At 38.8% G+C, this 16,126-nt stretch overlaps 1 protein-coding gene across 1 annotated transcript in view; it reads left to right on the top strand.

Moving 5' to 3' along the window:
- Positions 1-16,126, top strand: part of CATSPERB (cation channel sperm associated auxiliary subunit beta) — a 179,653-nt gene that overhangs the window by 146,174 nt on the left and 17,353 nt on the right. Inside the window, 3 exon segments of the mRNA XM_032287619.1 lie at positions 1,242-1,381; positions 9,122-9,319; positions 11,536-11,646. Coding sequence (XP_032143510.1) covers positions 1,242-1,381; positions 9,122-9,319; positions 11,536-11,646 — 449 coding nt within the window.

A 16,126-nucleotide genomic window follows, 5' to 3' on the forward strand; every position in this document is an offset into this window, starting at 1 on the left:
CAGCTCCATCTTGAATAGGAGCTAGGGAAAATGAGGCTGAGGCCTACCGGGCTGCATTCCCAGACAGTTAAGGCATTCTAAGTGTTAGATATAGTGAACTCCAAGTTTTACTTCAAAGAATCAGTGTGTCTGTATGTTCAGCTCTCATTCTTTAATTCTCCATTTTAAAGTTTAACTTCCCGGTTCTCTGTGCCTTCTTGCCTCTAGTTTCAGCAAACAACTTTCCTACCAGTTCTAATTAGTTGTTCACATCTGTGCCCCCAGTCCCCTGCTCCATCCTGACTCATACTGATCACCTGCTCTGGTCGCCTGCTCCATCCTGACTCATCCCGGTCACTTGCTTTGACCTGAGTCACCCCCAGTCACCTGCTCTGCCGTAACCATTTTTCCCACCAAACCACTCACCCTGCCACTCTGGCTCTTACCCCCGCTCTCTTTAAAGCAGCCAATCGGAATTAGCTTTGACTGTGCAGTCTAACCCTAGCCAATAGGGGAACGACACAGCACTAGGGGCTATGTCAGGGATAAGAACCTCTTCCCCTCCCCTGTTCAGGTGTGCGGTCACCATTGCTCCATCTGTGAGACGCATCCTTCTCTATAGTTAATATTCTAGTGCTACTTCTTTTGCAGCACCAAAAATGTATATATAAAACCAAGTCACAGGATGAGATATGAGGTCAGCACAAGATACAGGTCATAAAGACCTTGCTGATAAAACAGTTTGTGCCACTAAAACCAAGATGGTTGTGAGAGTGACCTCTGGTTTTCCTTACTGCTACACTCCCACCAGCGCCATGACAGTTTACAAATGCCATGGCAATGTCAGGAAGTTACCCTATGTGGTCTAAAAAAGGGGAGGCATGAATAATCTGCCGCTTATTTAGCATATCATCAAGAAATAACAATAAAAATGGGCAACCACCAGCTCTGTCTTTGGGCTAGCCATTCTTTTATTCCTCTACTTTTTTAATAAACTTGCTTTCACTTTACTCTGTGGACTCCCCCTGAATTCTTTCTTGTGTGAGACTTGAGAATCCTCTCTTGGGGTCTGGATCAGAACCCCTTTCCTGTAACAGAGCTATTAAAGTTGACTCTATATAAATTGCTAACTATATGTGCAGCCATTGTGCAACCTGCAGAATAGATTCTGTTGATGTTCTAAAGTCAGATTAGCCAATCATTATTAAATTGAGTTTACAGTTTTCATTATGTATTATTAACTGCTATCCTTGTTTCCATAGATTTGCAAAAACTTGAAATACCACTGCTGACTGTGTTTGTTGGAAACCCTAATTTGTTGGAAGTTACAGCTAAAGTCACTTTTGATGATACTGACAGTTATCTAATAAATATTTCTGCAGCTAGCAAAGTTTTACGTCAGGTAGGATTTTCTTCAATTATAAAACATCTCCTACTAATGAAAATATTTTCCAAAACAACTACTATTAACATTTAATGAGCATCATTTTAAACATCTTATTTATAAGTACACACATGAGAGTATAGGGTTACAAGGATAAATATATTGAAGAAAACATTTAATAATTTTATAAAAATAGATTTGTGAGCCGGGCACGGTGGCTCATGCTTGTAATCCCAGCACTTTGGGAGGCCGAGGCGGGTGGATCACGAGGTCAAGAGATCGAGACCATCCTGGTCAACATGGTGAAACCCCGTCTCTACTAAAACTACAAAAAAATTAGCTGGGCATGGTGGCGCGTGCCTGTAATCCCAGCGACTCAGGAGGCTGAGGCAGGAGAATTGCCTGAACCCAGGAGACGGAGGTTGCGGTGAGCCGAGATCGTGCCATTGCACTCCAGCCTGGGTAACGAGCGAAACTCCGTCTCCAAAAAAAAAAAAAAAAAGATTTGTGTCCTACATAATATTTTTAGTAACCACTTATATATTTATCAGACTTAACAAATAAAAAAAAATTGAGATGCCACTGAAGGTAACTGCACATTTCAGATACATGTTTTTTTACCACAAAAATATTAAGGCTGGGTTCACTGGCTCATGCCTATTATCCGAGCACTTTGGGAGACTGAGGCAGGAAGATCACAAGGTCAGGAGATCAAGACCATTTGGCTAATGTAGTGAAACCCCCTCTACTGAAAATACAAAAAGTTAGCCAGGCATGGTGACACACAACTGTAGTCCCAGCTACTTGGGAGGCTGAGGGCGGAGAATTGCTTGAACCCAGAAGGTGGAGGTTTGCAGTGAGCCAAGATCATGCCACTACACTCCAGCCTGGGTGACAGAGCAAGACTCCGTCTCAAATAATAATAATAATTAAGTTGAGATATATGAAATTACCCTTTTGCAGACCAAAACATAGTAAAACCTTGGCAATTTTATATGTTCAATTTATAATTTTGCAAATAGCCCATTAAAAATTAAAGAAAAAGGTAATAAGAAACAGTGGCAATTGAGATCATTTATTGTTTTGTTGTTGTTTAACTTGAACTACTTTTTATTGCTTTATATGTATATATAGTTAATTACATTTCTTCCTTCGACTGTTTAAAAATAGGGAACACAGGCAGGGTGCAGTGGCTCATGCCTGTAATCCCAACACTTTGGGAGGTGGAGGCGGGTGGACCACCTGAGGTTAGGAGTTCAAGACCAGCCTGACTACCATAGAGAAACCCCTTCTCTACTGAAAATACCAAAAATTAGCCAGACACAGTGGCACATACCTGTAATCCCAGTTTGGGAGGCTGAGGCAGGAGAATGGCTTGAATCTGGGAGGCAGAGGTTGTGGTGAGCCGAGATCATGCCACTGCACTCCAGCCTGGGCAACAAGACCAAAACTCCATCTCAAAAATAAAAATAGGAAACACTTTAAATAATAAGAAATTCAATAGTTGAAATAAAGACTTATTATTTACACCATGTTCTTAATATGTACTTTGTATGATTTATTTACTGAAATCATGATAAAGATGAATTACTAAACAAAAACTAAATGGTGAAAAATAAAACACATGTAGCTTACTAAGCTCCTGTTAACTAGGAGGAAGAAATCTCTCAATTCCTCAGGAAAAACAAACATTTTTCAAATAATACATTTACAAGTCAGATTTTTTTTTAACAGTGGACAATTACCAGGGTATGTACCCATCGTTAGCATTACTTTATTCAGTAAATGAGAACCACAAAAAATCACTGGAGAGGACTAGATACAGACACAGAATCAATTGCTCTTTGGCATTTTTCCTTTTTTTTTTTTCCTATTGTATATTATCAGCTTATAATTGTATAAATGGGTGAGGTAGAAAGTGATGAAAGATGAAAGGTGAGTTTTGGTGAGGATGTGGAGAAAAGGGAAGCGTTGTACACTGTTGCTGGGAATGTGAATTAGCAGAGCCCAGGAAAACGGCATGGATGATCCTCAAAAAACTAAAAATCTGAATTTTAGAATTACTGTATGATCTAGCAATCTCATATCTAGGTATTTACCCAAAACATTTCAAATCTGTTTGTCAAAAAGATGTCTGCGTGCCAGTGTTTGTTGAAGCACTATTCACAATAGCCAAGTTATGGGGTCAACCTAAAGGTTTATTAACAGATGAATGGATAAAGAAAATGAGGTACAGGAATATATACACAGTGGAATACTACTCAGTCTTTTACAAGAAGTCAAGTCTGCCATTTGCAACAATATGATGGAATTGGAACATTATGCTAAGTGAAATAAGCCAGGCACAGAAAGATAAATATCGCACATCCCTACTTGTATGTGAAATCTAAAAAACTGAACTCATAGAAGCAAAAAACAAAATGGTGGTTGCAGAGGTGGAGGTAATAGAGCTAGTCAAAGGGTACAACAGTGGTCTCTAACCTTTTTGGCACCAGGAACCAGTTTTCATGGAGGACAGTTTTTCCATGGACTGGGATGGGAGGGCATGGTTTCAGGGTGAAACTGTTCCACCTCAGATCATCAGGCATTAGATTCTCATAAGGAACGTGCAACCTGGATCCCTCGCATGTGCAGTTCACAATAGGGGTGGAGCTCCTATGAGAATTTAATGATGCTGCTGATCTGGCAGGAGGCGGAGCTCAGGCAGTAAAACTCACTTGTGTGCCCCTCACCTCCTGCTATAAGACCCAGTTCCTAACAGGCCACAGACTGGTACTGGTCCTCAGCCCAGGGGGTTGGGGACACCTAGGGTACAAGATCTCAGACAGGAAGAATATGGGGATTTCTTAGTCTTATTACACAGCATGGTGAATATAGATAATAGAGTATTATTATTAGTAATTATAAATATATGTATATTTTATTTATTATATATAATTATATTTTTATATATAACATAAATTATAAATAATAATAGAGTATTGTACATTTCAGAATTGCTAATCATAAATTCTAAACGTTCTCACCACAAAATGATGACGTGTTTGAGATGATGGCTACGTTGACTAGATTGATTTAATTATTCCACATTATATTCATAATTATAGCAAATTTAGCATATAAGCTGTGAAAGAGAAGGAAAAAATTATGCTTAATCCTATCTTTTTTTGTTTTGTTTTGTTTTAACTATTTTTGAGACAGGGTCTCTCTCTGATGCCCAGTCTGAAGTGCAGTGGTATGATCACAGCTCAGGGCAGCCTTGACCTCCTGGGCTCAAGCAATCCTCCCACCTCAGTCTCCCTCGTAGCTAGCACTACGGGCCCGCCGCACCTGGCTAATTTTTGTGTTTTTAATAGAGATGGGGTTTTACCATGTTGCCTAGGCTAGTCCAAAGTCCTGGGCTCAAGCGATTCACCCACCTAGGCCTCCCAAAATTCTGGGATTACAAGCATGAGTCACTGTACCTAGCCATATCTTTCAAGAATGACTAAACACTTTTAACACTTTGCGTATTTAAAGAGGCAGTGAAAAGGTTCCAAACAGAGGATAAAATATGAGCCTTAGCAAAGACTACTTGCATTGGCTCTCAATTCTGGTATTTTGTGACCTCGGAAAAGTTACTTTACTGTGGCTAAGATTCCTCATCTTTAAAATGGAGGTGACAGTAATTATACCTACTTCATATGGTTACTTTGAGAATTAAATGTGATAATGTTACCAGGAGGGGTGTGGGGTCCTCAGTTCTTGTCTTCTTGGAGGAAAAAGTTCATCCAAGAGACATGCGGCAAGGGTTAAATAGCCGCAGAGTTTATTTAAAGCGGCAATACCCTGGGAGCAGGCTGCTCGAGAGAATGAGCCAGCCCCAACTAGCACTGGTGAAAACTTCTTCATGAGAATCTTACAAGATTATTCATGAAGGGGCACGAGGGGGTGTTACTTGCAAGCATGTTTTGAGTGGTCCCCTGGGTGTGTGCGCTGTGATTGCACGTGCTAGTACGCATATCACATGTCTTGTTAGCATTTAAATTCTCCACCCAGGATGTGCTTTTTAGTATTATAATGAGCAAAAGGCTACTCTAGGGTGAGATTTTGGAGGAGTGGACATGCTTGTCATGAGATAGAGTCCCTACCAGGTTTATCTCCAGCTAGGGCCTGATAAGCCTGATAAGCCCAATCATGAGGTCAGAAGTTGCCACTGTAGACATTGGTTTTTTTTTTTTTTTTTTTTTTGCTATCAATTGGCAGTGCTGGCAATCAGTGGGCAGCATCTCCAAGGATTCCTTTGCCAGGGGCTCTTTTTCCTGCTCACTTTTGCCTACTCTAACAGTAATACAAATAGCATATCTAAAACAGTGCCTGGAACCCAGAGAATGCTCAATAACTGTGAACTTACAATATTTTCTTATTTTTTTCCTAAAATTGGGATACTTGGTATAAATACTTTTAGACATGTGCTCATTCCATTTAACTGTACGTTTTAATCCTTTCTTTTTTTTTTTTTTTTTTTTGAGACAGAGTCTTGCTCTGTCACCAGGCTGGAGTGCAGTGGCGCAATCTCAGCTCACTGCAACCTCCACCTCCTGGGTTCAAGCAATTCTTCCACCTCAGCCTCCCAAGTAGCTGGGACCACAGGCATGTGCTACCATGCCTGGCTAATTTTTTTGTATTTTTAGTAGAGACGAGATTTCACCATGTTGGCCGGGATGGTCTCGATCTCTTGACCTTGTGATCTGCCTGCCTCAGCCTCCCAAAGTGCTGGGATTACAGGCATGAGCCACCACGCCTGGCTTTAATCCTTTCAAGTCAATATTTTTCTTACATATTCTAAAATTTTGTTATCATGAAAACTTTAAGATATAGACAAAAGTAGAACTTCCATACATCATTGCCCAGATTAAACAATAGTCGAGATTGTGCTCCTTTTGTTTCATCATCCCTATTTAATGTGTGTTGTTTGTATTCTGAGGTATTTTAAAACGAGTATCAAGCATGTGGTTTCATGCTTACATACTTCAATATACATCTCTAAAAAGTGTATATTATCTCCCACATAATGACAATGGCCCTTATCAACCCTAAAAATTTTTAAATACTTTTTAATATTGTATAAAATGTAGTTCATAATCAAATTTCTCTAATTATTTATTTATTTATTTATTTGAAATGGAGTCTCCCTCTGTCGCCAGGCTGGAATACAGTGGCGTAATCCCGGCTCACTGCAACCTCTGACTCCCTGGTTCAAATGATCCTCCTGCCTCATGTGCCACCACATGCAAAATTTTTTTATTTTTATTAGAGACGGGGTTTCACCATGTTGGCCAGGATGGTCTCGATCTCCTGACCTCGTGATCCACCCACCTCGACCCCCCAAAGTGCTGGGATTACAGGCGTGAGCCACTGCACCCAGCCAAATTTCCCTAATTTTCTAAAAAAAAAAAAAAAAAAAAAATTATGTTCAGTTTGTTTGAACTGAGATAAAAACAAGATTCACACAATATGTGGTTGTTTAGCTTTTAAGTCTTTTATTTGAGAGGAGCTACTACTCCATTTTCTTCCCCTGCCATTTAATTGTAGAAATTGGGTCAGTTGTACTGGAGAATCTCCAACATTCCAGATTTTCCTGTTAGCTTTCTTGTATCTTACTTAACTTGTGCCATTAGACCTCTGTATTTCCTTTAATAGTGGAACTCTGCTTAGATTCAGGGTCAATGTGTTTGACAAAAGTAATAAAAATACGTCATTCTTAGGGTGACAAAGAGTATGGGGCCAGGACAAAATGACCACCACCGGAACCTACTATATCGCTATGATTGTTAGTATTTCTACAATTTTAAAGTACACAAATACTTCAAAATTGTATTAGAATTTATCGAATTGTATTGTTGTTTAATATTAAGGATCAAGCACATTTACTGTGCATATATTTCTACCAAAAATCTATCTTTGTGAAATACAGTGATTATTAAGTGAATTTTATTTTCAAAATGTGCACCAATCAGGCTAAGTGTGGTGGCTCATACCTGTGTTCCCAACACTTTGGGAGGCCAAAGCAGATGGATCACTTGAGGCCAGGAGTTTGACATCGACCTAGGTAACAAGATCCTGTCTTTACAAAATCTTCTTTTAGTTTTTTAGTTATTTGCATAGCATGGTGAATATATTTAGAGTATTGTACATTTCAAAATTGCTAAGAGTAAATTTCCAAATTTCAAAAGCTAGGTGCAGTGGCACACATCTGTAGTCCAGGCTACTCAGGAAGCTGAGGTGAGAGAATTGCTTGAGCCCAGGAATTCAAGGCTGCGGTGAGTTATAATAGTGGCACTGTACCCCAGCCTGAGTGACAGAGTGAGATCTCATCTCTTTAAAAAAAAAAAAAAGTAAATAATCAAAGTTATTTTATTCATATCATCAAACCAAATATTCAGGTGGTCATCAGTGAATGGGGAAGCCTCAAAGATATGAGTTAGATGTAATAATGGCATTTATTTAATAAGTCTTTTAAAAATATTTAAAATAAATTTTGTTGTGTATGTTTAAGGAATACGATGTGATGGTATAAGACACATATATGTAGTAAAATCATTAGCATTGCGGAATAAATATCTCATATAGGCACCCATTTTCCTCCAGTGTGGTAAAAGCAGCTATAATATGCGGATTCAGGGAAAATACTAAAGTACTGAATATAATACACTGTGAATACACTATTATTAACTTTAGTCCTTATGTTTTTTTTTTTTTTTTTTTTTTTTGTTTTTGAGATGTCTCACTCTATTACCCAATCTGGACTGCAGTGACATTATCTCAGCTTACTGCAACCTTCACCTCCTGGGTTCAAGCAATTCTCCTACCACAGCCTCCCAAGCACCCGGGACTACAGGCATATGCCACCACGTCCAGCTGATTTTTGTACTTTTAGTACAGATGAGGTTTCACCATATTGGCCAGGTTTGTCTTGAACTCCTGATCTCAGGTGATCTGCCTGCCTCAGCCTCCCGGAGTGCAGAAATAACAAGCAGGAGCCACTGCACCCGACCAGTCCTCATGTTCTTGATCCTAGCTTATTTCCAAATGTTTCTCAAAACCAATTAGATTGGAATATATTTCTTCCTGGGAAAGAATATGTTTCCCGTTATGATTTATTCTCAAACAGAGCTTTATGATCAAATATTTTTCTACTTCTGTCATGTCTTTTTCTATTTCTTTTCTTTTTCTATATTTTTTAGTTTTCTGTATTCTTCACTATATTAGTTTGCTCTGCCTGCCATCACAAAATACCGCTGACTTGATGGCTTGGTGACTCAAACAACAAAAATTTCTTTTTTCTTTCTTTCTTTTTTTTTTTATTGAGGACACTAATCTACCAGTTTTTTTTCTTTCTTTTTTTTTTTTTTTCAGGAAATTAATTTTCTCACAGTTCTGGTGGCTACAAGTTCAAGATCAAGCTATCGGCAGGGTTGGTTTTCTCTGCAGCCCCTCTGCTTGGCTTGTACTGTGTCCTCATATGGTCACCCCTCAGTTTTTGTGTTGTCTACGTCCTAATCTCCCCTTCTTATACGATGACTCCAGTAGCATTGGATTGGGGCCCACCCAAATGTCCTCATATTACCTTACTTACCTCCTTAAAGGCCCTATCTCCAAATATAGTCACATTCTGACATACTGGCGGTTGGGGTTTCAATGTGTGATTTTTGGTTGAACACAGTTCAGTCCATAACAGTTACTTTAAATAACCTTCATTTATTTGGTTATTTCCAGGGTTCAACTTCACTGGCATTTATTATATGGTCAGCCTCTAGTGAGTGCTTTGTTACGACAATGGTGCCAACATTGAAAAGCAGCTGTGGTTATCTCAGATCTATTCATCACATTCCTAGCAAACTTATCCCACATGAAGACTGGATTAGTGGAGTTCATAAAGACAATCAGGGTTTTAACCTCATCAAAACTTTGCCGGTAAAAAAGAAAAAAAAATCTAAGTATATTGTTTTAAGAGAAGCAATGCTGTATGTGACTTTTGTGTGATTACCTACCCATTCGGTTTCAGCATTTCTTTTGTGAGTGGTTCAAAACACTTCACAGTGATTTTTCAATCCTCATGTCATTTTGAGGATGTGATGATGATTTCTAAAATGTAAAAACTTTCTGAAATAATTACTTTTCCTGGTAACTTAGTGTCACCATTATTATAATTTTGCACTTTATATGTTGGTGTGATCTTTGGCTTTTGTGATATATTCAACTATTTTCCCTTGCATTGACCTGTCCTAAGCTAATACAATCAACCCTTGAACAACAGGTTTGAACTGCATAGGCCCACTTACATGTGGACTTTTTTCAAGAAATACGTTGGACATTTTTTGGAATTTTGCGACAATTGAAAAAATTCACAGACAAACCATAGCTTAGAAATACAGAAAAAATCCAAGCATGGATGGTTGAAAAAAAAAAGAAAAGAAATTTAAAAAAAAAAAAGAAAGAAAGAAATACAGAAAAAAATTGGCCAGGCACAGTGGCTCACACCTGTAATCCCAGCACTTTGGGAAGCCAAGATGGGTGGATCATTTGAGGTCAGGAGTTTGAGACTGACCAACATGCAGAAACCCCATCTCTACAAAAAATACAAAAATTAGCCCAGCAAGGTGCCAGGTGCCTGTAATCCCAACTATTTGGGAGGCTGAGGCAAGAGAATCATTTGAGCACAGGAGGCAGAGGCTGCAGTGAGCCTAGATAGTGCCACTGCACTCTAGTCTGGGTGACAGAGTGTGACTCTGTCTCGAAAATAAATAAATAAATTTTTTTAATATCAAAAAAGTTAATAAAAAGTTGGATATGTCACAAATGCATAAAATATAGAGGGATACTAGTTTATTTTATCATTTACTATCATAAACTATATACAAATCTATTACAAAAAGTTAAAATTTATCGAAACTTACACACACAAACACAGATCCTACATGGAGCCAGAGAAATGTAAGCAAATGTAAAGATACAGTATTAAATCATAACTGTATAAAATCAGCTGTGGTACACACTATACTGCTGTAATAATTTTGTAGCCACTTCTTGTTGCTATTTGGGTGAACTCAAATGTTGCCAGTATTCCTTTAAAATGCCCTGAGAGGCTATTCATCTCCATGTAAGCAGTTCATCTAGCTAGTAAATTGCAAATCACAGTAAAAAGTGACCTCTCCTGGCTCTAATATACTTTTCATCATGCAATACTATAAACCTTAAATAACACCGTGGGTCCCATATGAAGTATTATAATGAGCAAAAGGCTATGGCACCCAGTGATGCTGGAAGTGCTACCAAGAAGCAGAGAAAAGTCATGACATTACAAAAAAAAAAAAAAAAAAAAAAAAAACGGTGAATTTCTTGAAGTACACTGTAGATTGAGGTCTTCAGCTACAGTTTCCCTCAATTTCAGCCAGACAATTCACCTTGTAAACAAATGATGTAAACTTACAGTATCCATATACAGGACAGTACTGTAAATGCATTTTTATTTTATTTTCTGTAGCTCACTTTATTGTAAGAATACAGTATGTAATGCATATTACATACAAAATATATATTAATCAACTTTATATTACCAGTAAGGCTCCCAGTCAACAGTAGGCTGTTAATGGTTAAGTTTTGGGGGAGTCAAAAGTTATATGTGAATTTTTGACTGTGCAGGAGGTCTGCATTCCTAACCCCTATGTTGTTAAAGAATCAACTATATATCTACCCATTTCAATGTAATAATTTTAATTTTTGCTTTGTCAGAGTTTGCGACCTTTTCAAATATAAAATGTTACTCTTTGTCAACTAACTTATTACTTATAACTTTCCTTGTGACAAAAAGTAAATAATCAAACTAGAAGAATTATTTACTAATTGTGATACATCACTAAGACTCTTTGATAAAGTGTTTAAACTTTATTACATTGACTTTATGGCAGTTTTTTCACTTATTTACAACATCCAAGATATATTATCATGGGTTAAAATTGTTGAAATTCTGGAAAATGAGGGGTAGAAGAGCTGGGGAAGAGAAATCTACCTTAATATTTGTAGTTAAAAATGGAATTTTTGCATTGATTGGTTTTCTAGAAAATCAAGATCTATAAAATAAATATTTCATAATAATGAATTACACATTTTTTTTGTTTAATCTCTTGCAGATAAACTACAGGCCTCCATCTAATATGGGAATTGCTGTTCCACTCACAGATAATTTTTATCATGCAGATCCTAGCAAACCCATACCAAGAAATCTATTTTACAAGTCAAAGGTAAATAACATTTTTTACAAATAAACTAATACTCATTTGAATTCAGGAAATCATTCAGTAAAATTTTATATGGACCTAGTTGTGAGTCTTAAATGAGAAGGTGCTGCTGTTATTACCATGATTACTGTTCTGTTCTTCCTTCTTCTACCTCAGCCCCTCCCCTTGACTCTCCCTGGCTCCCATTTGGATTTCATTGATGGGGTGACAGCATTTTTTCTCAAATGAAAGGAGCCCCCAGTTCTTTAGCCCTGTGAACAGATGGTGTCCAGGAGGGAAGAAGACGGCCTGCTCCAATGCAAGCACATTTAAACTCCTGCAAAAATTCTGCCTAGAAAATGACCAACCCCCAGCAGCACCCTGCCTCTCTAGAGGTGGAATGAGGGACGAAGGGAGAACAGGGAGGAGCCATTAGGTTCAGAGGAAAAGTGCAGCATGGGGCAGCTTCTCAAGGAAACCACATGGATGCCTGTGGAATCTCTTTCCTGAAAAATGTACCCACCTGCCTATACACATGCACAGACAGACAGTCATATTCATTCATACACATGTGCACACACACAACGACATAAAATTGGTGTTTCCTTAGCTTAAAACTCTCCACTCTCTTCCCATCTCATTCAGAGTGAAAACCAAATTCTTGCAATGGTTTACAAAGTTGTCCATGATTTGGCCTCAGCATACATTTGACCTGACTTTCCCAGCTCCATCTGCTCTAGCCACGCTAGTCTCTTTGCTGTTTCTCCAATATGCTGGCTCATTTCCACTCCATGGCCTTCACAGTTGCCTCTGTGTTAGTGCTCTTCTGCCTGATACCACATGGCTGACTCTGCAGGTGCTTTTTCTAAAGTCACTATCATAGTAAACCCTTCTCTGACTCTATTTAGAATCCTAACCCCCATCTCCACTGTCTCTCTCCTTCCCTGCCTTGTTTTTCTCCATTCCACTGACTACGGTTTTACATATTTTACTCACTTATTTATCGTCTTTCTGACCCCATAAGAAGGTAAGTTCAGAAGGTAGAGGTTTTCATCTATTTCATCTCTACTGTATCCCCAGGTGCACAGAACAGTGACAGACTTAGGGAATGCTTTAAAATTGTGAAACATACTAATACACATTCACACACACACACACACACACACACATTTAGGAAGTGAACAGACTTCTTGTGATATCTTGGGTTTTAGGTTAAGAAGCTCTGCTCCAGGAAATGATTAACTATGACTCTGAGTTCTTCTTCACATCCAGTTTCTCCCAAAGACAAGCCTTGTTGTATCACTAGAACCACCTCCTCTACTGAAATATGACTTTACTATGTTTACATGGAAATCCTTAGTTTCCTGGGTTTTTTCCCCAGGATTTTCTTGGGAGTTAAATAGGGAATGTATGTATACCTAAGTAAATAAGAGGGGTTTTTTTATTTAATGCATCTTTTATGCATCCAACAAGTGTTAATTTCAGCATTTCCAGTGTTATCAGGCACTATCCAGACATTTTCTGAAGATACACCAATGCGCAATATAAGCATGGTGGCTTCCTGGACTCTAATAGGTAAGAATTTGTATATCTTAAGCAAAAAGACATGCAAACTAAATGGTGTCGTCTAGTGCAGGGCTTCTGAACAGCATGGCCCTGCATAACCTGAACCAGAATTATTCAGAAATATTTTTGTTTGTTTGTTTTGTCTTGAGATGGGGTCTACCTCTGTCACCCAGGCTGGAGTGCAATGCCATGATCTTGGCTCAACTGCAACCTCTGTCTCCTGGGTTAAAGTGATTCTCCTGCCTCAGCCTCCCTAGTAGCTGGGATTACAGGTGTGTGCCACCACTCCCAGCTAATTTTTACCTTTTTAGTAGAGACAGGGTTTTGCCATGTTGGCCAGACTGGTCTTGAACCCCTGACCTCATGTGATCCATTCACCTTGGCTTCCCAAAGTGCTAGGATTATAAGCGTGAGCCACTATGCTCACCCCAAAAATATTCTTACAATGCATCTTTCTGACTCTCATCTCATACCTACTGAATCAGAAACTATGGGGTACCTTCCTGAAATCTGCATTTTAAAGACTTTAAGATAGGTCAATAGTAGATTAGACACAGTATGAGTGAGTCAGGAAAGACATCCCCGAGGAAATGCTTCTGAGTCAAGACAGATATATCGGTAGGGGTTAACCAAACAAAGGAGGAGAAAGTAGTAACAGAGAGGACTGGAAAGGGAGTCAAACAGCATTCCAGGCTGAGGCAACACCAGGCACAAAGGGCGATGATGAGGAAAGGCTCAGTGTCTCTGAATAACCTAAAGACCATTCAGCCTGGAGCATAATGAGCTAGAGAGAGAGTTTGGAGACAGCAGGCCCTAATGCTGCAGGATCTCCTAGGCTGTGGAAATGATTTCGAATTTTATCCTAAGAGAAATCAAGAGCCATCTAAGGGTTTTAAGCAAGAAAGTAACATGATTATGTTTGTATTTTTAAAAATATGATCAAACCAAAATGACAAACATCTACACTCTCTCCTGGGCAAACTTCATGAAACATTCATAAACATATTTTTGGTTTTTTTTTTTTTTTTTTTTGGAGAGTCAGGATCCTGCTCTGTCACCCAGGCTGGAGTGCAGTGGAGCGATCACAGCTCACTGCAGCTGTGCCTCCTGGGCTCAAGCAATCCTCCTGCCACAGCTTCTCAAGTCACTGGAACTAGACATGTGCCATCATGCCTGGCTAATGTTGACATTTTTGTAGAGATGGGGATCTGACTATGCTGCCTACACTGGTCTCAAACTCCTGATCTCCAGCAATCCTACCGCCTTGGTTTCCCAAAGTGCTGGGATTACATGCGTGAGACATCACGCCCAACCCATAAACATGTTTTCCAATGGGATGTAGCAGTGAAGGTAAAAGATAAATAGATGATAGGAAGAGTACTGTTAAGAGGTCAGGAAATTTGAGAAAGTTCTAAAGTTAGCAAGCAAATCAAATCAGATGCACAGATAAGTATAACTAGAGGAGCTCATAACTGGTAGCAAAATAAAAAGAAAAAAAAAAAAGTAACCCCCTCACACACAACTGATGCCAAAAGAGGGAATTTGAGATTTCAACTCCTAAGTAAAAGGATACTAAAAGGCAAGGAGGTTCTCTGCAGCATTGGTCATGGAAAGTGCAGCTGAGCTGGTCATGCCTTCTGCAACTCCTACACGGGCTACAGTAGCCAGAGTGGGGATCTGGGCTGCAGAGGCAGACAGTGTCCAGGACAGCTTCTGACTGACACTTGCGAGAGACAAGAACCTCCGTCTCAGACACTAAGATGCTGACATGGTCCTCCTTGCAGCCCAGTTCCCACAGTTGCTGGATGCATTCTAGGGTAATGAGAACAAGGAAGCCCAGAGCAATTTATAAAAATGACAAGTTTTCTGCACAAGTTTTCTGCACAAGTGAAACCTGCCAAACCTCTTATTCTGCAAAATCACTCCCTAAAACAAACAGGACAAGAGGGAATTAGGAAGATAGGATTGGGCAGACCACTCACAACTTATGTGCCTCTGCCTCTGATCACTTCAAAATATTCACATTCTGGGGAGCATGTACATATGAACCAATGATGTGATTTCATTGTTAAACTAAAATAATTTCCATACTCACCAATCTTGTATGATGGCATTACAGAAAAAACAGCATTGTAACAGATAGACTACAGAAAGATGAGCAGAGAATTGTAAAATATCCAACATTTGAAGAAAACTTACCCAATAAAAAAGAAGCATAAATCTCAACAACTAAAAAACTCTGATGCCTCGGAAAACAAAGTTAATATATATCTGGAAAAAAACTTTGTAATGAGTATAATAATTATTTTCAGAAAGAATCAAGAAAATATTGCAGCCATGAAAAAATTGGAGATATCACAGAAAAAGTTAGAAATTAAAAATGTAATCAATGAAACAGAGAAGTCAACAGGTTGAATAGCTGAGTGGACCCAACTTAACACCAAATTATTGAGTTTTATTGGTAATGAAGCTCTCTGTGCCAAATATCAGAGCTTCAAAATATGTAAAGTCAAAACTGATAAAAACACAAGGAGAAATTGACAATCACATTAAAAAATGAGATGCTTTAACACTGCTCTCTCAGAAATGGTCAGATCAAGTATTCAAAAGACTAAGTAAGGATATAGAGCATTTATATATTACAGTTAATACTCAGATGGGCATATATGTGCCCATATGTGCCTGTAATCCCAGCACTTTTGGAGGCTGAGGCAGGAGGATCACTTAAGGCCAGGAGTTCAAGACTAGCATGGGCAATATAGTAAGACCACTGTCTACAAAAAAAAAAAAAAAAAATTTAAATTAGCCAGACATGGTGGCTCACACTTGTGGTCCCTGCTACTTGGGAGGACGGATGAGGTGGGAATATGCTTGAGTCTGGCAGGTTGAGGCTATGCTGAGTCATGATCACACTGCTGCACTCCAGTCTGGGCAACAG

The sequence above is a fragment of the Sapajus apella genome, unplaced genomic scaffold, assembly GCF_009761245.1.
Source record: "Sapajus apella isolate SASKATOON/1434 unplaced genomic scaffold, GSC_monkey_1.0 scaffold20, whole genome shotgun sequence".
Lineage (NCBI taxonomy): Eukaryota > Metazoa > Chordata > Mammalia > Primates > Cebidae > Sapajus > Sapajus apella.